This window comes from Aphelocoma coerulescens, chromosome 20 (genome assembly GCF_041296385.1).
Source record: "Aphelocoma coerulescens isolate FSJ_1873_10779 chromosome 20, UR_Acoe_1.0, whole genome shotgun sequence".
Lineage (NCBI taxonomy): Eukaryota > Metazoa > Chordata > Aves > Passeriformes > Corvidae > Aphelocoma > Aphelocoma coerulescens.
In genome coordinates, this window is record NC_091033.1 from 15,403,022 (window position 1) to 15,428,653 (window position 25,632).

At 44.9% G+C, this 25,632-nt stretch overlaps 1 protein-coding gene across 3 annotated transcripts; it reads right to left on the reverse strand.

The window, feature by feature from the left end:
• Positions 1-733: 733 nt before the first annotated feature.
• On the reverse strand, positions 734-21,510 carry SLC9A8 (solute carrier family 9 member A8). 3 transcript variants are annotated; one of them, XM_069034157.1, is made up of 16 exons: positions 21,418-21,510; positions 20,633-20,811; positions 20,243-20,323; positions 16,132-16,190; positions 13,536-13,619; positions 12,486-12,587; positions 11,626-11,660; positions 10,909-11,052; positions 9,526-9,664; positions 8,250-8,355; positions 7,974-8,090; positions 7,138-7,220; positions 5,305-5,416; positions 4,648-4,868; positions 3,455-3,601; positions 734-2,222 (listed from the first exon to the last, which is right to left on the reverse strand). In XM_069034157.1, exons 1-16 carry the CDS (start codon positions 21,423-21,425, stop codon positions 2,091-2,093), a joined length of 1,749 nt encoding a protein of 582 aa, XP_068890258.1. In that variant the 5' UTR covers positions 21,426-21,510; the 3' UTR covers positions 734-2,090. The 3 variants fall into 3 exon arrangements, with proteins under 3 accessions (XP_068890258.1, XP_068890259.1, XP_068890257.1); XM_069034158.1 differs by lacking the exon at positions 21,418-21,510 and adding an exon at positions 21,064-21,141; XM_069034156.1 differs by lacking the exon at positions 21,418-21,510 and adding an exon at positions 20,895-21,036.
• Positions 21,511-25,632: the final 4,122 nt, after the last annotated feature.

The following is a 25,632-nucleotide window of genomic DNA, read 5'->3' on the forward strand; positions in this document are numbered from 1 at the left end:
AAATGAATATGAGAATTGGGCACTATGGTAAAGACTTCTTTTGGCCCAAAACATGGGAGTTAGCTTTACTCTCTCAGAATACACACTTCATTCCAAGTTTTGACAAATGTAATATTATGTTAAGTTTTAGAATAGTTGGGTTTAAACCCAACCATCCCACGTGTCTTCACCGGAATCGCTCCAGAGCGATTCCCTCCGCTCCAGCCGTCACTTGCCGCTTTCCCGGGAAGCCGCCGTGTCCCGGCGCGGCGCCGCCGCCAGAGGGCGGGAGCGAGCAGCGCACCTGACGGCAGGTGCGGCCCGGGAGGCACCGGGAGGCACCGGGAACCGCGGGGAACCGCGGGGAACCGCGGGGAACCGCGTACGGCAGCGGGACTGAGGCATCGTGCTACCCCCGGTGTAACAGCAGCTCCATCACTGAACACCTGAGGAGAAGCTCTCAGGGACCTTCCAGCAGCTCCTGGGCTTAAAGGCTCAAGGTGAGAAACGCAGCAGGAGCGATGGGTAACTGAAGTTTAATTGAGCCTGCTGGGGTCTACAAGGGTGACAAAAAGCCCGATTTTCACACAGATCTTCTGACGGATCAAGCAAGCACCGATGGCTTCCACGGCCCGCTCAGCCCCAGCTGTGCAGGTCTCAGCTCTGGGACGAGCAGTGAGTCCCTTTCCACAGGCAGGGAAGGGGCAGCAGGGGACCAAGATGCGGTATTCCGAAAAATTGCTCAGACAACAGGTTCAGGATGTCTAAATACATTCTTGAACTTTTATTCTCCCGCTAGGTAAGCAGTGGATTAAAAATCTCAGTAGCAAAACCAGACCCAAACTAAGTCTCACACCTTCAGAAACAAACATGCATTTGCATGTCAGATTTGGGTGCTGAACTGTAATTCACATCCTGACAGTGGATATGCAAATGACCAAGGAGGAATTTGAAGTGGGAGCAAAGTGCTGCATGTGTCACCATGGCAAATGTGCAACAAACACAAGTTCAGGTGTTGGCAACGCTGAGCGAACACTGGGCCATGGAGAACAAATGCAGCGATACCACGGATTCTGAAACGGTGTAAGCAGAAGAGAAAAATGGGACAGCTTAATGGAAGCTGTTTGGCACTTCCCAGCAGAGGCTGCTTCAGCCACGTGCAATATTAATCTTTCTGTACCTGGATTAGATTTTGTAGGCTCTTTTTCCTCATGTACACGTCGTTTTTGCTTCCACTGAAGCTTAAAACTTCCACTGGTGAATTCTGGAGTGTTAGGGACACTTCATAAATTAGCCAAAACAGAAGCTGCTCTTTTCTAAGATTTGAAGCCAGCAAAGAGCAACTGCCAATTATAGAAACCCAAATGCAACTGGCTTTAGCCAAAGAAAAGAAATTACAATTTCAAATGCAGTTCTGTGCTGTCACAGGCCCCCACTCCCCCAAAACCATGCTATAATCAGTACTATGGATTAGATCCCTTAGTATAAAAACCAAAAAATCCCATAAAACAGAAATCAATCAAGAATTTCTTAAGTGACAAAATTTATGTTTTCAGAGGTGATTTTCAGATGTGCAACATCTGCTCTTGTCAAGGTATGGATCTTTTCTGGGTTCAAAATGTGCAAATCCCATAAATTATAGGTTTCTTCCAGTCAGATTCCCTCACTAGTGCTGAAACAAATTCACAGTATAAACTGTCAAGACTCTTCATGCTGTGAAGGAATATACTTTTATATACATATATAAAAGGTAAAGTGCAATTTGTTCTGTTTTGCAGAGCCACACAAAGGCCCTGCACTGCAGCGTGTGGTCACAGCAGGTTTTGGGATGAGAAGAAGCCCCCCCCATTAACAATGTCATCAGTTCATGGCAGATGGTTCTGCTTTTTAACAGACTGCATGGAATTGCTATGCAGTGAAGTCCGAACAGAAGGTTCTTCCTTCAGGCCATCCAGCGTCTGACCCTTGTGGGTTTCCCTTCCTGGACAGTAACAGCAGAGCTGTGGGTTTTACCTACACAAGGAGCACATGACACGTCTGAAATGTGAACCCTTGGTTTGCAGCTCCCGTGCAGTCGGGCCCTGGGCCCCCGGTGAGGCCCCGGTGGGAGCTCAGCGCGCTCCTGCCCCGCTCTGCTGCAGCAGCTCCTGCTCGTCGTCCTCGGAGCCTGAGGGGCCCTGGCGCACCTCCTCGTACCACTTGTTGGTCAGGGTCTTCATCTGGATGCGCCCGTCGTGCAAGTCCTGGGGCAAAGGCAAACCAGGGCACTCTGTCACTTGCTGCAACACCCCTTCAGTGTCAGGGCAAAGCAGGACCAAAGCTGGGCATATTCCTTAGGAAATAATCTGCTCCTGGTCTCTGAGCACACAAAGCCATTCTGTTTCCCACCAGAAAATATTTATCAAGTGCTCAGTCAGTAATTATTGCTACAGATGCCAGTTTTGATGATGGGTATTTTTACCTGTGTTCTCTAGACAGTCCTGCTCTGTGTGTTTCAACAATCCTAATGCTGTCTGGAGGCCCTGGCTTTGATTCTCCTCCTCATGTTCCCAGGGACACTGGGAAGCTTGTGGCCTGCTGCGGTGATTCACATGCTTATTCTTCCAGCCTTTGGCTGCAATCTGGATAGCAGCCTGTGCTTTTGGCTACCAACTACAAATCAAATGCTTACTTTGGTTTCTTGATTCCTTTCTGGTTTTGCAATAAATTACTTTAGTTTTTGTAGGAAAGTGCTGAAAGGGTACTTTTGAAAAGTACAAAACAAGAGGAAAACCAGTACTTTTGAGCAGGCTAGGAGGATGGAATGTGCACTTACACAAAATTATCAGCTCCACAGCCAAAATGCTTCCATGGGAAATTGGAAAAACAGTGAATTCTGTGACTAAGGAGCCTCACATTTCTGAAGCATGAGAGTGAAAAAAGGCACAGTATTTATACGTCGGAGCCACTCGTTGGTACATGTTCAGTCAGGTGTTGTTTTGCATTTACAGCCTCAGAGCTTTGGTACCCAGCCTGCAAAGGGAAGGGTGCAATGCTGGTGCCTATTTCCAAGATACAAACTGCACTCTGCAGCAACATCACAGCTCCAGAAGTCACAGGACCACTGACAGTAAGAGGCAGGAACTATATGTGACAGCACTTTAAAACCTCTGCCCGAGTGGCAGCAGCTTTTTCTAGCAGCAGCAGCAGCCAGTGACTCCTGATGCCATTCACAGTTCTCCGCACGATTAAAGGCGAGTTCAGCAAATCCATACACCAAGTTTATCTGGGGTAGCTCAGAGATGCTCACTTAGTTCAACCTGCACTTTTACAGAGCAGCTGTTCATTACAGCTGCTCTCTCTATGCATGAGCAATACACAGATGTCCCACTGTCCCCACACAAGTTGTGTGGCTGCACGAGGAGCCCTGTGTGGTACTGAGGGCAACAACCAATTCGACCAGTTTCTCTTCTTCAAGAAAATGAGAAAGACTTACTTCTTGTGTGAGCCTTCTGGTGAAGAAAGGATTCAAATACTCGACATCCAGCCGCATAAACCCTTTGAGGTTCTGGCGTTTTATGTACTGGGCTTCATATTCCTCCTCTGTGAGCTCTGATAAATGCTCAGATTCTATAGTGTTTCCCTAGAAAAATCACAAATATTGGAATAACCCAAGAGAAGTGGCAGTCATCCCACCACCCTGCTTCAGCCCCTGCTCTGTGGTCCCCCTTATCACAACCAGTTGCCATGCTGGAACAATATGGAAATGATCCCCACCCCAGCCTTGCAGGGCTGGGGGCTGTATGAGTCTGTTCAGCCATCGAATCCCAGAGCCACCTCAAATGTTCCATGTTTTGTATTGTCACTACTGCTGAGAGAAGGTTTCTACTGTGCAGGTTTTCTCTTGTGAGCTAGACAATGCTTTCATCCAGCAAGCACCATTGCTGTCATTGTGCCACTGAAAACGAGCTGTGTGGAACATGCCCTGTCCCTGCACTCTTCCTGCATTTCCTTGTACGGACAGTTCAAGGTAATTCTAAAGACTACAGTCAACCTCATGCAAAGAGAAGATGATCTTAAGATCCTACAGAACAATACTCTGTATATACTCTTCATGGCTTAGGCAAAAACAGGCAAAAAGTATCCTGTGATACTTCATATTCTCCAGTCTTTTGCACAAGAGGTTCCAGAGTGGCTGTTGGCTTTGTCAGATCTCTTGCTTTGCCAGAAATTGCTTCAAAATAAAGTCCAGTCAGAGGGGGCTGTTGTTACCACCTTCTCATAGCCTTTGACTTTTTCAAAATTATTTCCATCTGCCTTTTATGATTAACTTCTGTCTCACACTATACCAACTACTTTCTCTCTGTATATGACTCCATCCTCTATCATCTTTATGCTTTTGCAGGGGTTACTTTAATTCACATAGATCAATTTATAATTGGATCGAATGAAGAGACTATTTCTCCTCCCCTTGTCCAAACACATATTTTGAGTAAACACTACCAAACTCTTGTCTTTGGGATATTTTAAAATTATATTGCTTGGCTTTTTCCTACTACATTGTTTTTTTCTACTGCCTTCATCTAACCTTTTAGTAAAAAATTATGTACTAGTCCTGAAAAATGTTTAACCTGAAAAAAACTCCCCACCAAACCCCAGTGATCCTACGAATGAAAACCCCAAACAAACCATCTTCTCTGTCTTGCTAAGATTAACGTCCTTCTTGTTCCTCTTGCGTGGTTTGGAGTCCTCGATGTCCACGAGCCTGATGAGGGGCATGGTTCCCCCTCCCAGCAGCAGGATGGTGAACAGCACAATGATGATGGTCGTGGTGCCGATGAGCTGCCGCTTCTCGATGGGCTCCAGGCCCAGGTGGAGGCTGAGGGCATAGGGAATGGCACCACGTAATCCTCAGGGAGAGAACAGGGCAGCAAGGGAGAGTCAATCAACAGCGACACCGGTCCTGAGCACCCGGAGAACTCTACAGCAATTCACCACCTTCAAAAGGTTTTTTACAGACCTATGGCATACCCATTATCTATCACTTGGCTACCACCCTAAAACAAGTCTGAGCACTTCAGACACTGTTGTTCAAGCCGTGAAGCTGTTAGGCCTAGAGAGACAAGCAGCCTCTATGTAGAAAAGCTTTCATGGGGCTCACCAGAGCAAAGTCCTCCAGTGCAAAGGGGAAAGATAACAGTTCTGTTGCACTTGGGTTTCAGAATAGTGCAAATGTTCAGTTGAGTTTGCTCAACCAATGAAAAACCAGTTCCTCCTAGAGTGGGCCATACAATGAAAAAGATAAAACATTTTTTCTGGTTCTCAGTATTTTGAGCTTTAACTTACCACTAAACCACATGATAAACATCATTTTGGGAGTGATTTTATGATCACGGAAAAAGTTGAGTAAGTAAGAAAGCGGAAAAATATTCACGGCTCTACCAAACAGAACCAGCACCTGAAAAACAGAAATAAAAGCAAAAGACCATGTGATGTGTTACATCCATGAGGCCCCAGTTGCAGCTGGTTTTACATGGGAAGGTGAATATGCTCTTTTTGCTCACAGGAAGGTGTGCTGCTCCATAAACAGAGAGAAACCCCTCAGCACAGGGCATTGTGGAATTTTACTCTTGAAACATTTTGTCTGCTTAACTGGAACTAAATCAGACTTTTCACTGATGGAGACCAGGCTGCTTTATTTATAATAAATAAATGGAACCCAGGAGGCATTCCAGGGAGACGAAGAATTACTTTAGGTAAAAGTACTCCTCAGTTCAGCCAGTTCAGCTCCTTTAATCATTCCCTTGGCACAGCAGCCAAGAGGCAGTAAGGTATTTCTATTGTCTCCCTACGGCCCAGTTGCTCAGGCCAGAAGCCAAACAAACAGCACATCAGGCTGTTTCTCAACATTTCCCTGGGTATGGCAATAAAACATACCCCAAACTGAAGCAACACTTTGAGGGAGGAAAATAAAAAAAAAGGACTATTGATTTAATGGTAAACAATTAACAAACACAGTGAAAACTTTAACTCAGAAAAAGACAAGGTTTTCCCAGAGCATTCTTTTTAAGCTCCACTACAAACAGACCTTGATAAGGTAAATATCCTACAATTAGTCAGCAGGATCCTTGAAGGGCTGTGCTGTTTTCCTTTATGAATCACTCCAAAATTACACAATTTGCATTACACTTGAGAGGGCATTGCTACACAGATGGAAGTGTCACACCTTAGATACATATTAGATAGGGAAGTTGGGTGTAATGCAGGCAGAGCAGTTCCCTCTCCTGATATCCCTATCAGGAAGTTGTAGATAACAACTCTTCCCTCTAACCATGCATTAAATGGGTCAGTGTACATTGCTGTACACAACTGGAAATGGATCCACATTGCCCTCACTGGACTCTGCAAAAGGGAACATACTTTTCATGCTGATATTAAGCCATTACAATGGCAACAGATGGAGGCAAGGTCCACGCGAAACGTAACTCACAGTGTCACTGCACTAAGCCACGCTGAAATGGGTTTAAAGACAAAGAATTAGGAAAGGAGTCAGAGAATGAACACATGTTGAAGAAGGCCTGAGTAAGGACTTCCTCTGAAGAACTCAGAGAGAAGAAGTCATGCATGGACTAAATTGGTTAATATAAACAAACTGCAACAATACATGAGAAAGAAAGACTCAAAAGCTGCAGTGCTGGGAGATGAAGGAGCAGAGTTTGATACTGGTTTGCACTGGAGTTGCTATGAACTACCCATTCAAACAGATCATTTGTGGGAACCCAAAGACAGGTTTAAAAACTCATGATTGTTTTCTGGTAAAATAACCAGAATGGTTATGGATAATAATCTCAACATCTTTTGAGATTTCTAATAGTGTCAAAACAAGCAAGATTCTTTTCATTGTTTTTACTTATCTTATACAGAAGGCCTTCAAAATACCAGCTGATGGGAATTTCAAAAGACTGATGTATTTGTACACCAAAGTGCTGAGACCAAGAAGAATAATTTCATGCTATTAGGGAGCATTAAATTTGTGCAATATACAAAAATACGGAAGTATTTTTATAAAAACCTATAAATTGTAACAATTATTCTAAAATCTTTTAACTGTAAGGTGTTTCCCCCTTCCCCAATACTAAAAATGTATCTAAAAAGGCATGGAAGAAAGTAAATACCTACTATGCACCAGATGACAAAGGACATTTCAAACTTGTGAGGAAAACTAAAAATTGACAGGCCAAGAAATGCAAAAACACACGTTTCTGAAAAAGAGAAATCACATCGTAAATAAAGAATTCTAGAAAACCTTTTCTACTCCTATTATTAATTACTACGTACAGTACATGAAAAGGCATTTCCTGACCAAACCCTGCAGAGCTGCTGGTGCTCAGGTAAGGAGTGGTTCAGTTTGCAGCAAAGCCACTCCCTGATCACGCTGCACCCTCCTGCAAACAATGCAGAATTCATTCATGGCAGCCCCCGGAAATCTGGGACATATTTGTAATACAGGAACATGTCATTTCTTCAAAGGTTTGGTTTGGAAAAGGAACTGGAAAGGCTCTAGGACTCTGAGCTGCTTGTACCACTACTTCCAAAAACTTCTCCATATGTGAAGTTACTGTTTTTGCAAGTAGATTTTAATATTAAAAAAAAAAAAAAAAAAAAAAGAAAAAGAAAAAACCGAAACACTCAACCCCCATCTACTAGAACTAAAAACAGACCAGAGGAATACACAAGTCACAGATTGTGTCTATTTGGTCATCAATCTTATGGCAAATCTTAGCAGGAGCCTGCAGGATGGGAGAGAGATTTACTGTATGTTTTATCCAGTGTGGCAGGAAAGGTGACTTTTGAGTGCCTTCCAGCCTCCACTCTCTTCTCTTAAAGACAAGCACCATTGACACACAAATGCCTGGATGCAAATTCACATCTCTGCTGCTCTCAACAGAATGACCGTTCCATGCAAACTAAATTTTAAACTATTAACACCAGATTTAATAGCAGGCAGCACCTACCACACATGAAAGCAACAGTTCTGAGTGTCTGCTGCATCAGGATCTGTGTCACCGGGGACAGGTTGTGGTGTGTGTAGTGAGACATCACGATGCCAGAGAACAGGATTGCCATGATACCTGTGGGCAAGAATGTGGCAGTCAGCAGAAGACTCTGCAAGGATTTACTGCTGAGACCCTCCAGAGTCATCTTCTCACAAGGCAAAACTTGTTTCTACAGCAATACATAAATATTTTAACATATCAAACAGTGTGGTCAGAACTCATTTTGCTACTCACCCGAGAGTGAGATACCTTCTGCAAGTCCATAAGGAAGGTAAGCAAAGATAATCATCATCCCAAATTCTAGGGAAGGTGTCTTCCTTAAATCAATGTGCTTTAGTACGTACACATGGAAACGTTATGGAAAAAGTAAATTAAAAAATAAATCAAAGAAATATTTTGATGTGTTCATTCCATTACAAAACAATGATTATACTTAATGTACTTCTCCTCTGAATAGCCAATAAAATCTACACATTGGCCTTGAGTTCAACTCAAGTATGGAAAGATTAGTAACCTCTTGTATGAGGAATGTTTCTTATAGAAGCTACTGCTGGTAGAAGTCTGTCAGAAGACAGAGCTAGAGACAAAAAATGATCTGTTACTGATGTGCCTCTACAGTACTGATAACAACAGATAAATCAAATACTTCTGAGGCACAAATAACTGTACAGGGCAATTAAGCTGCTTTTCTCTTTGACTTAGTATCATTTAGATACGAGTCAAAGAAGTGTTGAACATCTATCTCCCTCTTTGGTTGTGATATATGGAATAATTTAAAAGTTTCTTGAATTAGGCTGATGAACCAAGAGGGGAAATACGTCTGTATTTAATCAAACATTCTATTCTTGTTGTTTACAAACAAAGTGTTTGGCAGCTGACATAAGCAACTGTTGAACAGCTCAGACCTCATACACTGAAGTCAGAGCTAGCATTAAACAAGCCCAAAAAGTAACAAAGGTGTCTGGGCTACAGCAAACAGCCTTCCTGATCTCAGCAGAGGAGCTCCTGGGTTGTTTCACAACCAACTCAAGGAAGAGGCAAAATATAACCCAGGGTAAATCCAAACAGAACAGTGTCTGCATTCAGCTGCCTGCACATGATCCATAGGGACAAATGAGCTGGGCTGACTCAAAGGCCCTCAGGGAAAGCAGCTTTTTTTTCTTTTTAATTAACTGTTTTATGTATGTAAAAAAGCAGCCATATGCTTGCTAAAATGGATTGGTATTGAAATGGAATTAATATATTTTGAATTTACAAAACAATTACCATATCTTCTAACACTCCAATGCACATAAGCTATTATACAACATGTCAGACCTTAATTATGTTCATAAAAATTTGATGCCACTTTTAATACACATCCATGCACACTAACATAAAAACAAAATAATGTCTAACAAGAAATACCCTCTAAGAAATGCTGGAGAAGACGAGAAAAAGAAATACTATTAGAATGTTGCAGTTGTATACCAATGTATACATATATATCACCAAGATTAAAAAAGGATATTAATGCAGAAATAAGACCAGTAAGCGTGCCAAGTGCTGCAGAGCCAAAGAACATCTTGAGAAAGTATCCCAGTGCCTGTAGAAAGGTTTGCCATCCACTTACATCTGACATATTTTCTCTTGTCAAACCTTCTGCTGTGCTAGATACAATTAAAAGAGAAATAAGAAGAAATGCTTATACATTCCAAGCCTGGATCCAAAAATATCAAACATCTTTTGAGCATAACAACAAAAAAGACTCCCATTTCTTTGTTGCTACCACTCTTAAAAGGCTTTTACTGTGATATATATAACAAGAGGAATGTCAAAAGATGTTAAATCAAGCCTTAGTGTAATCCCCAAAGGGAAACCTAATTCTGCTAAAAATCCAGTATTGCTCCTCTGAAGAATCCCAGAATGGCGTAAATAGGCTATGGTGATGCCCAGTATTTCAAAACAATGTTCAAACTTCGAAAAGGAAAAGGAAACACATTTTACAGTGGTAAAAACTCATGTGATACTCTGAGAAGAACAAATGAACAGGAAGAACTCTCATCAAATATTTAGGTGTGGATGAGAGACAAGAAGGTCACTGAAAGAAAACACAGCAGCTCTTAGGAGGAAACAGGAGAAACCTCTTTGAATTTCAGGAATGTATTTCATGGCAATTCTGCGCAAAGAAAACCAGTGTTCCTTTTGGCTGCTTTTAGCCTTCAGGGTCTTCCCTAAAAGCACCACAACTGTAGTAAAAGCAATTAGTTCATTAGAAAATTACTCTGACTCCGCTGCCTGCTTGGTACAGCTGCTCCTTCTATACATTCAGTCACATCTATCAGCTTCAGCAATAACATGAAGATACATATATCAATTTTTTACTCTTTCAGCCCCAAAGAACTATCATGGGCAAAAGATAAGGATATTGGATGTTCCTCTTTCCCGTGGTAGCCCCAACATAAACATAACCCTATTGCATGGATGCTGGTGTATCCCCCCAGCCACAGTGGGACATTGGCATAAGCCAATGGCACAGAGACTGAGCTGCTCTCTACAAGGTGAATGTTTCTGTGCCAAGCCTGACAGGTGACATGTGGGGCTCCTGTCGTCAGGACCCTCAGCTGGAAGGAGAGCTGATAATGAATGGAATTAGAAAGCAATCAATTATCTGGGGCCAATGAGATAAGACACTGAGGTAGCGGTAATGAGGCAAGCATTTACTGTCTTCTGCCTATGCAGTTCATGTTATGGACTGCTTTTTACACAGAAGCACCATACAAGACTCAGCTTTACACCAGAAATACATGATTTGTTCCAAATGGAGATGGAAGAATTACTGTATATCCAAAAAACTAACAGAAAACAAGGTAGTTACTGCTTCCATAAACATGTCTGGCTCCAATGCACTTACTTAGTCAGGACAATTGAGACTGCATCGTTGAGAATACTTTCTCCAAAAACCAACATGTTAAGCACAGGATCCACATTAAGGGCATTGAAAATGGCAATAGTAGCCACAGGGTCAACTGCAGATATTAAAGAGCCGAATGCAAAACTGGGAGAACACAAAAGAGGAAAGTAGATGAAAGAAAAATACCTACCTAGTAACTTACATGAACAACAGTAACAAAGCCCCATTTAGGTTACAGTTTCCACACAGTGATAAGCTGTGCTCCCTTTCCAGTCATAAGAACGTGGCCATTTGCCAATTTCTTGAAAAAATCTACATTACTGACACTGAAAAATTTATTCTGTCTTTTAAGAGAAGATTTGGACAGGGAAGTTATACCCTTATTACCTATAATAATAATACCAACTAATCCAAGTTTACAAATCTTAACGTTTGGTTAAAAATACCCAGTATCTGTCTAGAGAAATCACTGAGCACAGAACAGAATAGACTAGAACACAATAGAATGGAGTATAATCCAACACTATTTGGAAATAAGGGCGTAAAAAATAGGATACAGAAGTGTTCCATCTATTTCTTAGTTTCATACACAATGTTGAATCTCAGCAATCTAAACACTAACCAAAAGAGGTGGCCAACTGCAGTGCATTTTCCACCTACAGCTATCCTGAAAGCAAGCTTCATTTAATATACTATACCATTTCCCCAAGAGCTTACCTGTCTGTCATGTTGAGTTTATAAATTACATCAGCCTGAAAGAATAGGTAGAACATAATCACAATCAACTGTGGTGTTCCGCTGTTCTTAAAAACCAAACTATTCATCAAATCCTGAGTTCATTATTAAGAAAAATCCACAGTAGCGATGTTATCCAGTTTAACACTGCCCACCAACTGATCTGCTGCTACAATTCTGGTCACCCAAGATCAGGGAACTAGGGCAGAGTCAGGTGAGTAGAGTAACTAAGACATTCAGAGGAAAAGAAATCTGAGTGGCAAAGAGGAAAGTATAGAATGTTTAGCCTACCAGAATGAAGTCTGAGAGAAAAGACAAATACTGTGTCTATATGTAAAAAATGGGAAACACCAAATCACAGAAGCAAAAAAAATATTGAGAGAAGAACAAATAAATTTAATATTGTAGAGTATAAGATGGCTCTAGAGAACAAAGGTTTTGGAACAGCCTTCCAACAGGAAGATTGTGGAAGTTACAAAAAAGTAAAACTCAATTCTTAATTGCTTTTCCCATGAAGCATGCTGTGTCACAGAGTCACAGAGTGGCTCAGGTTGGAGGGGACCACTGAGGTCACCTGCTCCACCCTCCCTGCTCTGCAGGGTCCCTGGAACACAGTACCCAGGACCATGTCCAGAGAGCTTCTGAGCATTTCCAGGGAAGGAGACCCCATGGCCTCTCCAGCAGTATCATGGAAGGGGTTGTGTAACACTGCCCTTGTGAGAGCAGAGAACTGGACTTTGTGACCCAGGAATTCACTTTCACTATACCTGTCAGCTCTTGAAAAATGGACTTTCAAATAACAAGCCAGATAAACTTAAGTGCTTCAAAGCAGTAGGTCTTACCCGGCCCAGGAAATAGATTCCTCCACCTACAATGAAAGCTGATATTGCAGTGCCAAATACTGAGAACAGAATGATGGAACCAATGTTCTGAAAAAAATTACCCTGGAACACAGTAATAAAATAAGTAAATTAGTAAAAATGACCTGAGGGAAAGCTCATGTTTGGGTTTGCATTTAATTAGATTCTAATTCACAACTGGGTTTCCGATTATAAAGGCTCATTAGTTTGGTTCCAGGTACCCCAGGACAGACATCCACACCATCTGCCTAAAGAGACTGCTGCTCTCTCGAGGACAATGGCCATTCCCTCTGATTCCCAGGACTGATTCCCAGTCTGGGACCATAAAAACAACCCAATCCTCAGGCAAACAGCTGGATATTTACCAGCACTTTGACATATTCCCCACCTAGCAAAACTGTAAGTTAGTCCCTCTGTTGGAGATAGGGCATGTGAAAAAGGCTTGTACACTTCCCAGTTGCTGGTCCATTCCTTGTGATTTTGTATGAAAAGATCTCCAGTGTTGGTGCCAGCTCCTGGTATCACCATGGCCCCTGCTCCCTCCCTCTCCTGCAGCACAGCTGGAGCACAAAGGCTGCACACAGGAGCACCAAACCCCCTCGGCCAGGATGAGTGCAGTGAGAAATGCCCATGGAAACATGGGCCCCCAGGCAAGGGGTCAGAACCCCTGCACACATTTTCTCCTTCGTTAGCTGTGGAGTGATCCCACCTTTCCCATTTCTGATCCTACTCCTTCCCACTTCTCCTCCTTCACACCAGCACTTGTACAGCTCTGGTGAGGTAAGAAACCTCTCCAGCCAAGGAAAACCTTGACTGTGCTGTACCCGACACCTTGCCAGCACTGTTATCAGCAACAAGCTACACTCCCTGCACTCTGGGTTGAAGAGGCTTAAATTTTGCACTCTCAATTCCCTAATGATTAATATAATGGAATTTAATGCAATTATCCTAAGCTTCATGAACACAACTAAAAGCAGAATCTGTTCCAAACAAAACCTCAACATCCAAAATGAGTGTCTGGCAGGGACTGACCTTATGCAGTGAATATCCAGATTCAAATATAATAGGTGGAAGCAAAAGCAGAAAAAACATATTTGGACGAAACATTTCTTCTTCCTGAAAGAAAAAAAATCAATTTTAATTTCAGGGATATCATCATTATTGAAATAACACCAAGTCTTCCAAAAGAAAAGCTATTAAAAAAAATAGTGTTGGAAAATGAAAAATCTTTCTCCTTTCTTATCACGAAATAGAAGACTGAAGAGCAGTAAACTATTCCAGGGTTGCTACTTCTATCGTTCTTTTGCAACCCAGTGATAGAAATCTAGGAGTTACTTATTTTAAATTACCGTCTCCAAAAAAGCTGCATAGAAAACAAGTTATTTATGGTAAAGAAAAATCTTCCTGTTTCCACAAAGAGTACTGCCACTTTATCTGAGTGTCTGGAAATCTGTAAGGACTGCCAAGAAACGGTGACCTCTTGGCCACTGTTTGAACAGAACAGGTTAGCTGGGACCAGGCAGGTTCACTGGAAAACTCATCACCTGACAAGAGGAAATCACATCATTAGCCCCGTGCCCCTGCAGGTGACCAGGCTCAGGTGACACACCACCTGAGGGGTCTGAGGCTGAATTCTTCTTAGCAAATGTAATTTCTGCCTGAATTGAATGGTACTATTCTGATGGTTCCTTTTTGCCATCACAGTGATATAAATGGAACCCACCATGAGGTAAGAGGCTATTTTTTTGTGTCCTCAGTCCTTGACACTTATCCCCTGGCTAACACTGCTCATGCTGTACCCCCAGCCTGGCACCCTGGCTTTTCTGCTGGCAGACTAAACACAGAAGGCAAATGAATCCCAGCTGAGGGGGCCAGTCTCTTTACCCACCTGTTTACTCCCTCCTGGTCCCCCCAGCACTGAACACGGTAGAGCTTGTCACCTCCGCGAGCACCGATTAACTTGTTTAAATCCAGGTTAAACAGCTGATGGACTGTTCTGTTCAAACACCAGCTTTCAAAACAGAGGTACTCATCTCTTTAAAGTCTCATTCCTGCCTGTACCAGTGATAATCATCTTAAAGGATTTGGGGGGCTTAGAAAACAAAACTCATCCTTTAGACTGAAATGCTCCAGTCCATGATTGTGCACGCACAATCCTGTGAATCGATGGCTGACACTGCCTGCTTCTGTCAGCACAGTAACTGCACCAGAACAAAACCCACAGATCTGAGTCACTACACTTGTTAAAAGCCCCTGAAACCAGAGCTGGACAAGGAAGTGAGAACAATGGACAGGAAGGACTGTGTTTGTGCTGCATGGAAGCAGAGGAAAATAAAACACGAGGACTATGATTATCAGCTGTGCTAGCTAAGAACCACCAGCAAGCACAAGGTCTTAGTGGTGAACTTGAATGAACACTCAGCAAGGCGTGATCCCTAGAAATTACATTACAAAATTTTTAGGGCACAGATATGATCCAAGATTTGCTTTGTACAGGAATATAGTCTGCAGTTAAATATTTTATTTTTTATCTTATCAGGTAAAGAAAAAGTATCTAGTATATTTAGAACCATTTATAACCATGTAATAAAATCCATAATTATTACTGATTAGAAAATCTCATATCTAAAATTACAACAGCCTATGTTAAAACCTAAGCTTTATTACAGTGAAAGTAACTCAAATAAGCAAATAACTATGTGGTATCTGTAGCCTTTCACCTTGGCTGACAACACAAGCAAGCACAGCTCCCGAGTGCCTCCCAAGATGTGACCAACTCTTCCCAAAAAACCCCCACGTAATTCACCAGCTGTGATCAGTATTTCCTGTGTTTGGAGAACGAGTGCTCAAATCAGAGCACAAAGCTTTCTTTTTCCTTCTTTCATACATGATCTTACTCAGATTATTTTATTTAATCAATAAGAAACTATTTTAATGCTGATGTTGTGACCATTTAACTGACTTTCAGTTTTAAGTCAAATCCTGTTGACACAAATCAGGAATGAAAAAGCACTAACTACTGCAGCCCCCACTGTTTCTAATGACTTCATATGTAAAAATGAAATATTATAACATGACTGTTGAGCTATGTGTTTAAACAAGTGTACACAGAACCAGTGTAGTTAGTTGACAAAAAAAGGAGTATAATATGTAGTTCAAAAGCTACATCAGGTTGAAAATCTATGCATTTTAATGTATTTCAACTAAGGAGAAAAAAATCTTCCTTTAGGGCAATAACTGCCAAGAAATATAAAGCTCCAAGCTAGGATTAAAATTCACTACTCAGACCAAGATTTTCAGCTGGCTGATATAAATCCTGTTTAGAACTGGCAATTCAAATCACTCTGATTTCAATCAGTTCAGTGATCTCATAAACTGTTCGGTGCTATGAAACAAAATCACAGTTTAAATGCAGCAAAATCTCAAATTAAAGCAGGAATAGTGAAGAGTTCATTGCTTTGATAATGTGGATAAACGGTAGGAGACAAAATCCTTGCTTCACTGTAGACTTCAGCTCTTGCAGAAACTTATGCCAGGACTTGCCCTCTAAAACATCGAGTATTACAAAGCCTTTTTTATAAGATTTAGGGATTTTTCTACAATTAAAAATTAATTGTTACAACTATACCTTCCAGTTGGCCAGCTTTTGAGCCTCTATGATTTTTATAAAGGCTCCCATAAGGATACCTAGGAGAGAATAAGAAAACATTCTGAAATAGCCACAAAACACATCACTGTTTATCAGCTCTCCAAGTTTTAAAAGTGAAAACAAGGCAAAACATAGTGCAGCAAGTCTTTAATTCCTAAACCATGAAAACACGGAGTAGTTTTGGGTTTAATACCCAAATATCCAGTTTCCAACATGTTACATAATTCCAGAGTTTCCCTGCACAACAGATTGTCTCTTGGGATATCCCAATTCCAAACAGACCTACTGAGAGTGTGATGCTCACTGGTTCAGAAAGATAACAGGCTTAACTACTCAAACCGCTTCTCATCTAAGCTGCACTCAAATAAAATTCCACCTTTCTTGCTGAAGAATCAGGAAGTTATAGTTAGGCATCTGTGCTTCATGTCATTTCAGTATTATTTGCAGTTGAAGCAGCTTAAATGAATCAGTCTTCTCCACAGAAGTGAATTTTGTTTGAATGAAATCATAGCACTTTCTGGCAATGAAGAAGGCAACAAACTCTGATCAGGGTGGAGACCCTGTCAGAACTATTTTCCAAATGAATTACACATTGTTTAAGTCATGTAGAAATAATCTGAATATAAAAGAATTTTATCAAGGCTACTGCAAACTCAATGGTTAAAGGCTATCGTACTCTTTCCTCATATACATCTTCAAACATAAAGACATAAAACTGTAACAGTATTTCTTCTGGAAATCATGAAGATAACTCATGAACTGTCATTAATTGTTTTCAAGTAGTTATAAGGAACTTGTCTTTAGTCAGATTTCAGATCTGTCTCTGCATAGTTGTGTTTTATTATTTACAGAATGGAGACTTCACAGTCAAACACTGGGACACAGAAGTCAAATACTCCAAATGAAAGGTACAAAGTGTCTCAGAAGCTTTAAGTATGCTTTCCTGTAACTCATGTTAAGCATGCTTTCCTTTAACTCATGAGACCTCCTCTCATGCTGTAGCTAACAAAAGCGTCTCACAAACAGAATCACATGGATTACTCCTGATGGATGTGTCACACACACAAAGCCATGAGGCCTAAGCTTTCTTTTATACAAAAATCTGTGAAGGCATCAGTCCCAGAGGGTAGAAATAATTGTTCCATGAAATAGTTTCTATGGAAAGGAAGGGGAAAACATTAATGAAGGAACATCAAAGGTCTGCTGTTCCTTGAAGGACAGAATGCAGATACAGCCACTCACATGCCACATACATTTACAAACTACTCTTCCTTTATTACTAAATGAACGAACGCAGTTTTTGATCAGCTGGTTCTATTAAATCAGGCAGGTCCATTCTGTCAAGGGGCTAATTAGAAGGGTAAGTCTGTAAGACTTACTAATCTATATCTCATTTTTTGGAAAATTTTATAGGCATTTTCTTATTGCAACCAACCTTCATTTTTCCTGAGAACATGTTAAAACTCAGTAACAAATCAAAGAGAAAAAACATTTCTGGCAATTATTGTTACCAACGAAATTCCAGCAACTTATAAGGATGAGGATCAAAATCCAGCCTCAGAGAACGCACTCGCCCAGTCCAGCAGCAGAGACACACCCCCTAGAAACCATAAATCTGAAGCTTCCGAGCAGCTTAGACAATGGGAGGAAAAACATTTGTGAAAATCATACCCCTCTTCTCTGCTGCCACTTTTATTAGCCTTCAATGACTTCCTGAGAACATTTGCTTAATTTACAAGTCAAAACAGGACACACCTCACTTCTGGCACTGCTGGCAAAACTGGATACTTGAAACTCAAGCTGTGCTCTTGCAGCTGTGCAGAGCATTACCAGGACCAGAGGGTCACTGAGCAGCACTGAGCTGGCAACTCCAGTGATTATACAGGTGCTGAGTCCTGTCACCAGGGCTGAGAGTACTTTAAGTATGACTGAGTCTATAAACTAAATAAATAAGGCTGAAATGACACAGGACATCTGTTACCTGGGCTGCTCCTGGGTACAACACCCTGTTGACTCACAGGAATTGTATCTGCTGGTATCATGTCACCTCACTGGGGGGACAGACTGCTGTGGTTCACCCCAAAACCCAACTGAGCAAGTTCCTGCATGGCCTCTAAACAGAACACAAGGGACACAGCCCTGCTTCTTCTGACCCACCCTGAGTAGCAGCGACAGCCCTGGCAAGAAGCTGTTTCTTGAACAGGATTTTGTTGGGGCTTACAGGAACACAGCACACACCAATACTAAATCCAACAGCTACAACCCTTCTCCTGCAGCTGAGATGCCAATAACAAGAAACAGAAAGAGGAGAATGACTGTGCCTCTGCTGCTCTCCACAGCTCAGCAGGAAGAGGGACACAAGCTGGCTCAACACCTCTACTCCACACTGCCCAGGATACACAGAATGATAGCAAAGAAAATCCAAAGCTATGCCAGCAAGAGCAATCACTATACTGCTGTATTTTATATTGGGGATTATGCTTAAATTTAGCAGCCATTTAACAGCCATGGTAACTAACCTGATTTGAAGCCAAATAAACACCCTGTACTTGGGCTTTTGTGCACAAAGGGGAAGGATACTGAAGGGATAGCAATGTCCTTTTGGCACCTTTCGGGACATTGGGAAATACGGTCACTAGACATCTCACCAGTCCATGGCAATAATGCAAGGAGGGATGGAAAGAGAAGTGTGTCAACAGTGAATCAAGCACTGTGTGGTTCCTGTGAGGATGACAAAGTGAGTCTGGATGAGCTGCAGCACCTCTGACCCGTGTCATGTACAGAACCATAAAGGCACAAAAAAAAAGCCTGAAGGATGTTGCTGCTATAAAGATGAAGGGTGTGTGCAACACCCAGCACTAGGACAGGATCCTTACCCACCTGTTTGTTTCTCAGTTAAACAGAAACACTGAAACTCACATAGGGCTTTGCAAGTGAATGCTGCTTGAAGCTCCAAAACCTACTGTGTGAGAAACATGATGTGGTCTCCACCACACCCAGTTATCTACAAATCCAGGGAGTCACACTGTTGGAAAATATGCTTCTCTTTCTGCCAAGTAACAGCTCTAAGATTTTCTCAATCTAGCACCCAGGATGCAAGAAGATCCCTGTTTTCCAGAAAGCTTAAGTTACTGACAAGCACCAGAAAGGTCACTTGCTCCCACTGAGAAACTGTGTAAAAATACAGTTAAGAAATATGAGAGAAGGTACCAGCCTAGCCCAGGAGAGTCAAAAATCTACCTGCTCAACCAGTAATACAGTCCTTTGAGCTGCATTAGGATTATAACTGAGCATCTTTGTCTTCTTGTAATTTTAGAACAACCGCCAGTGAAAGCATCACTAGCAAGACAAGCAAAAATATCACAGAATCTTGCAGACAAGTCACAACTGAAAAAATGTGCTGGGAACACTCAGACCAGGTTCTTTAAACATTAGACAGCATGTAGAGAAAATAATGAATGTATTTGGCCTGATTTGCTCCTCATTTACACATTTATTAATCAGGAGCAACAGCATACAAATAAATTAAATTACCCTTACATAAAACTACAGGCTCAGGAATACTCCAGATTTAATCCAAATTAAGTAAGCACTTGATCTCCATGAAGGCTGACACTTTTATGGCTCAAGCCATAGGAAGAGCTCTTGTCTTGGTACTACTGGGATAGTTAAGGCGAGTTTTCAGGACAGTTGCAGTCCCCAGCTACATTAAAATCCCACACACAGACACAATTCTACCAACACCAATATAAACACAAGTACCACTTCAAAGGGAAGGCTGGAGCCTCATGACCAGGGACTGCTGCACATCTTGTCCCACCCTGAGGATGCAAACTAGAGGAAGATGCCAAACTACTCAGGTAGTGACATCCCTACAGGTGTCATTTTCCTGGGCCAGTCTCTGCATGTATGCTCATTTCTTTATTCCTTCAATCAATTTAACTCTGTTAATTAGTTGTTTTCTTCACTGCATCTGGTTTGCTGCATCTTTCTAGTGATGGCTAACACACAACAGAGCATTATCTCCAGTGCATACTACCGACAGTCCCTGGATTAACACAAATCCAACAAAAATGTCATGGCTACTCACCTAAAGAAACAACAGCCACGCTCTCTGGTAAAAAATGAAGGCGGTATTCTATCAGTAAATGCACCAATATGATGCAAATAGCTGTGAAGGGAAAAAAATGGAGATTCAAAAGTGTTAAAAAATAACAAAATATACTTTTAAGTAATATTTTTAGAATACACAAGCAAACTTCTCCTAATGATTTAGTAGACTTTGCTTTGGCAATAAACCAAGAAGCACTAGTCAAAGCAGTAGCTCCCACCACCATAAATGTTCTAAATCCCTGTGCAAAATCCCACTTCACAGAGAGAACCAGAGGAGAAATAAACTGCTATGATTTTGAGCTGGCCTATGTCCTCAGACACAGAGTACAATTAACAAAGATTAACAGACTTTCAGTTCATCATTCACCTATAACAAGAAGACTAAAAAAAATCGTCATGCCACTAGACTGTTCCTCTTGCTGTGCCAGGACTCCAGTCTGAACTGGAAGGATGGGTTTGGGAGGTGTAGGTGCCACCAACTTGGTAGTAGCAGCCAGCATAGTGTGGAGGGTGGCATTGATGACTTCATGGGTGGCATTTGCAGACCTGTCAGGATAATATAATATGTGATTATACTGGATGGGAGCAGCATGATAAAACCTACTACAGATATGCACACATCAACCAACCACCAGATCATCCTGAACTCGTACTGGTGACCAACTCGTTACGGTCGTTTTTTAAAAGCAGTCTCTGATTAGACAAATACTGGAAGTTCACGTTCATGGAGCGGATTACTGCTGAGTGGCTTCACGCACTGCAGACACCCAACACGCTGCAGCGCAGCCTGGGACGCACCGAAAGTCTGGCGCCGAGGGCACGACCGGCCCCGCAGCGTGTGCGCAGCAACAAACCCGCCGTCAGCCCCCCGCCGCGCCTCAGCGCCCGGAGCCCGCAGCGCCCGGAGCCCGCAGCGCCCGGAGCCCGCAGCGCCCGGAGCCTCGGCGCCGCGCGGGGCCGCTCGGGGCCGGCCGCACCGCGAGCCGCACCGCCGCGAGCCGCTGCTGCGGGGAGAGGCACCCCTGGCAGGCACGGCACGGCACAGCACGGCACGGCCGTGCCCCGCAGCAGGACCGATACCGGCACGGCACGGCCCGGCCCGGCACGGCCGTGCCCCGCAGCCCCGGGCCGCCCCCTCCGCCGCGCACTCACTCCGCCATCTTGCCGGGCTCAGCGTCCCGCGGCGCCCCGCGCGCCGCCGCTTCCGGCGCTCCGGCGGGCACGTCCGGCCGCGCGCGACCGGGGCGTCACGGGACAGAGGGGCGGCGGCGCGCGCGGGGCACGTCACGGTTCCCGCTCTGCGCGCGGGGGCGGTGGCGCGTGGGGCGCCCCCTGTCGGCAGGGGCGGCGACTGCACCGCCGCCATCGCTCCCTGTGCCCAGAGCCGCCATCGCTCCCTGTCCTTAGAGCCGCCATCGCTCCCTGTGCCCAGAGCCGCCATCGCTCCCTGTGCCCAGAGCCGCCATCGCTCCCTGTCCTTAGAGCCGCCCTCGCTCCCTGTGCCCAGAGCCGCCATCGCTCCCTGTCCTTAGAGCCGCCATCGCTCCCTGTGCCCAGAGCCGCCATCGCTCCCCGTGCCCAGAGCCGCCATCGCTCCCTGTGCCCAGAGCCGCCATCGCTCCCTGTGCCCAGAGCCGCCATCGCTCCCTGTCCTTAGAGCCGCCATCGCTCCCTGTCCTTAGAGCCGCCATCGCTCCCTGTGCCCAGAGCCGCCATCGCTCCCTGTCCTTAGAGCCGGCATCGCTCCCCGTGCCCAGAGCCGCCATCGCTCCCTGTCCTTAGAGCCGCCATCGCTCCCTGTCCTTAGAGCCGCCCTCGCTCCCTGTCCTTAGAGCCGGCATCGCTCCCCGTGCCCAGAGCCGCCCTCGCTCCCTGTCCTTAGAGCCGCCATCGCTCCCCGTGCCCAGAGCCGCCCTCGCTCCCTGTCCTTAGAGCCGCCATCGCTCCCTGTCCTTAGAGCCGGCATCGCTCCCCGTGCCCAGAGCCGCCATCGCTCCCTGTCCTTAGAGCCGCCATCGCTCCCTGTGCCCAGAGCCGCCATCGCTCCCCGTGCCCAGAGCCGCCATCGCTCCCTGTCCTTAGAGCCGCCCTCGCTCCCTGTCCTTAGAGCCGCCATCGCTCCCCGTGCCCAGAGCCACCATCGCTCCCCGTGCCCAGAGCCGCCATCGCTCCCCGTGCCCAGAGCCGCCCTCGCTCCCTGTCCTTAGAGCCGCCCTCGCTCCCTGTCCTTAGAGCCGGCATCGCTCCCCGTGCCCAGAGCCGCCATCGCTCCCCGTGCCCAGAGCCGCCATCGCTCCCTGTCCTTAGAGCCACCATCGCTCCCTGTGCCCAGAGCCGCCATCGCTCCCCGTGCCCAGAGCCGCCATCGCTCCCTGTGCCCAGAGCCGCCCTCGCTCCCTGTCCTTAGAGCCGCCCTCGCTCCCTGTCCTTAGAGCCGGCATCGCTCCCTGTGCCCAGAGCCGCCATCGCTCCCTGTCCTTAGAGCCGCCATCGCTCCCCGTGCCCAGAGCCGCCATCGCTCCCTGTCCTTAGAGCCACCATCGCTCCCTGTCCTTAGAGCCGCCATCGCTCCCTGTGCCCAGAGCCACCATCGCTCCCCGTGCCCAGAGCCGCCATCGCTCCCTGTGCCCAGAGCCGCCATCGCTCCCTGTCCTTAGAGCCGCCATCGCTCCCCGTGCCCAGAGCCGCCATCGCTCCCTGTCCTTAGAGCCACCATCGCTCCCTGTCCTTAGAGCCGCCATCGCTCCCTGTGCCCAGAGCCGCCATCGCTCCCCGTGCCCAGAGCCGCCATCGCTCCCTGTCCTTAGAGCCGCCCTCGCTCCCTGTCCTTAGAGCCGCCATCGCTCCCCGTGCCCAGAGCCGCCATCGCTCCCTGTCCTTAGAGCCGCCCTCGCTCCCTGTCCTTAGAGCCACCATCGCTCCCTGTCCTTAGAGCCGCCATCGCTCCCTGTCCTTAGAGCCACCATCGCTCCCTGTCCTTAGAGCCGCCATCGCTCCTTGTCTCTCAGAGCTGCCATTGAGGTCATGGTGGCACAGGGCTGTTTCCAAGGCTGCTCTGGACACCTGGGTATAAAGCCTGCAAAAGTGTGCTGAAGCATCACATCAGGCCTACTCTGTGGTGCCTCAACACAGGAAGTGGATCCTGGCTTTCCAAATTAGACATGTTCACCTGCAGCTCCTGTATCCCTACTCACTGGCTGAGCAGACCTGTGCAAGGGCACAGCTGGTCCATGGCTCTCACCGCCCAGCCACAGCCTGGCCTTACAGCAAGAACAAAGCATCAGATGAGTCCCATTGAGCTGAATCAGAAGGCCACTGCCTCAAAACCAGTGTAAAAAATGCACTTGAATTAAAATATAAGTAAGTAATTAGCAATTTTAATCAGCAAATTAAAATAAAGTTTAGATCAGCTTTATCTGGTCTAAGTTCAAATGCCCTCCTGGCCCAGGCAGCTGCTGGGGTTGGGTCTCTGAAGCCTCCTGTGCATCCTGGAAAATGAGGCTAATTAGCACCTTTCAGTTTACAAAGCCAGTTGAGGACATCCATCCATCCAGTCTGTGCAAGTTTGAGATGCTGAGATGACAGGGACATAGGACAGTGTATAACAGCATCACATGCATTTCTGTTCATTTCTGGTTTAACTAATTCCGGAAATAAAAGGGGAGTTGTACAAACACACATATTGATTTGAATGCCTCAGATTGTTTTAAAGGTCCTCTGAAATATCGGCTGTGAACTTAATCAAATGAAATGTCAGATTTATGACAGAGACACTGACATTCATTTACATAAAAGTGAAAGCCACTTGAATAGGTATGAACATGCCTGAATTTTAAAACCAGTGACCTGGGCAGCAGCTGTTTTTCTCCGTGTTCTGGCAGGGCAGAGCTGAAGAACGTCTGGTTTCATGTTGACAGACTGAAGCTACACCTCCTTTGCTCATCTGATGTGGTTTTGTGGTGACCTACTTAGATAGTCTTGCCACAGTTATGACCAAGGTTTTTTTCCACACTGGCTAATTTCAGACAATCTGCAGTTGGCTAATCCCCATCTGCTTTAACTCATTCTCTGCATCCCAGTAGCATTTGGGACAGAGTGCATGGCTTCAGCCGAGGCACAGCTCATGGAGTGACTCAGAGCTCACAGGTGCCAGTGAAAAATGAGACTTGCACTTTGCAAAGTGGTGCAAGCTGATTTCCAGAGTGATGTGCACATCTTCCTCCACTTGGAAACGGCAGGACTGCAGGCCTCCAACACATGAGAAACTCAGGCACTTCTGCTTTTTGATCTCAGTTTTCCTGATGTACTGGAGTAGAGATTTTGAACATCACTTCATCCATAAATACTGAAGCTTGGTCCAGAATGAGATGTACTTAAGCTGATGAAACACAGGAAATTTCCTTGTGAATACTGTCTTCCTTTTTTCTGTGAAAACTAAAGTTCAGAGTTTTCCAAGGATGACTGGAAGTAGCTGGTCACTAAAAGGTGAATCATTAGTGTTTCCCTTGAGAATGCCTCTAAGAAGAAATTAATCTTCTGCAAATTAGCATGTTTTTAGTTCATAATAACTTTTGGAGTTTTTCTTTGCTTTTCTGGGAAGCACAGTGAAAAAGCAAGAAGTTATATTGAAAGGGATTGAGGGAGAGCCGGTGGGATTATGGCAGAGAAGGACAGTGGGGGCCATGTGCCTCTCTCCTCCGTGCAGGATGGCTCGTGCTCTGGGTCACAGGACAGGAAGAAGCTCCCCAGCTGTGCAGCCCAGTCCTCTTTGGCAGGTCCTTATTCTGTCCTCCTAGAAATCAGAGAAAAATATCATTGAAAGCACCTCTGCAGAGCTCCAGTCCATCCTTTGCTTGCAGCAGGTCCAGCTTCAAGGTCAGAGGAGGCTGCTCAGGGTCTTGTCCAGAGAAATTTTGAGAATCTCTAAGGACGGAATGTCCCCACTCCATGGATGGAGCACGGATGGAGCTGCTCTGGGAGACCTATCCTCGTGCTGCACTGCTCTCAGGGTGAAGAACTCTTTCTGTTGTGCAGCTGAAAGTCCCCTTGTTGCACTTCATAGCTGGTGCCTCTTCTGTTGCACAGCCATGGCAGACGTCTGCTCCTCCTCCCTTATAGCTGTGCCCACACTGATCTGAGGTAGGAGTAGCTGCATCCACTCTTGGTGTTTTAAAATCCAATCAGCCAATGGTGGAAGAGCCGTGGCAGCTGTGTTGGTCAGGGAAAAGGGCATGGCTGGAGTCCTGTGTGATCTTCCCCAATGGTGACGGGCTCGTCACCAGAGCAATGTTCAGTTCTGTACCAGGCTGGTGCAGAAGAAGGAAAATCTTAAAACTCTCTTTCCTAGTCACTCGAGTTGTGTTTGGC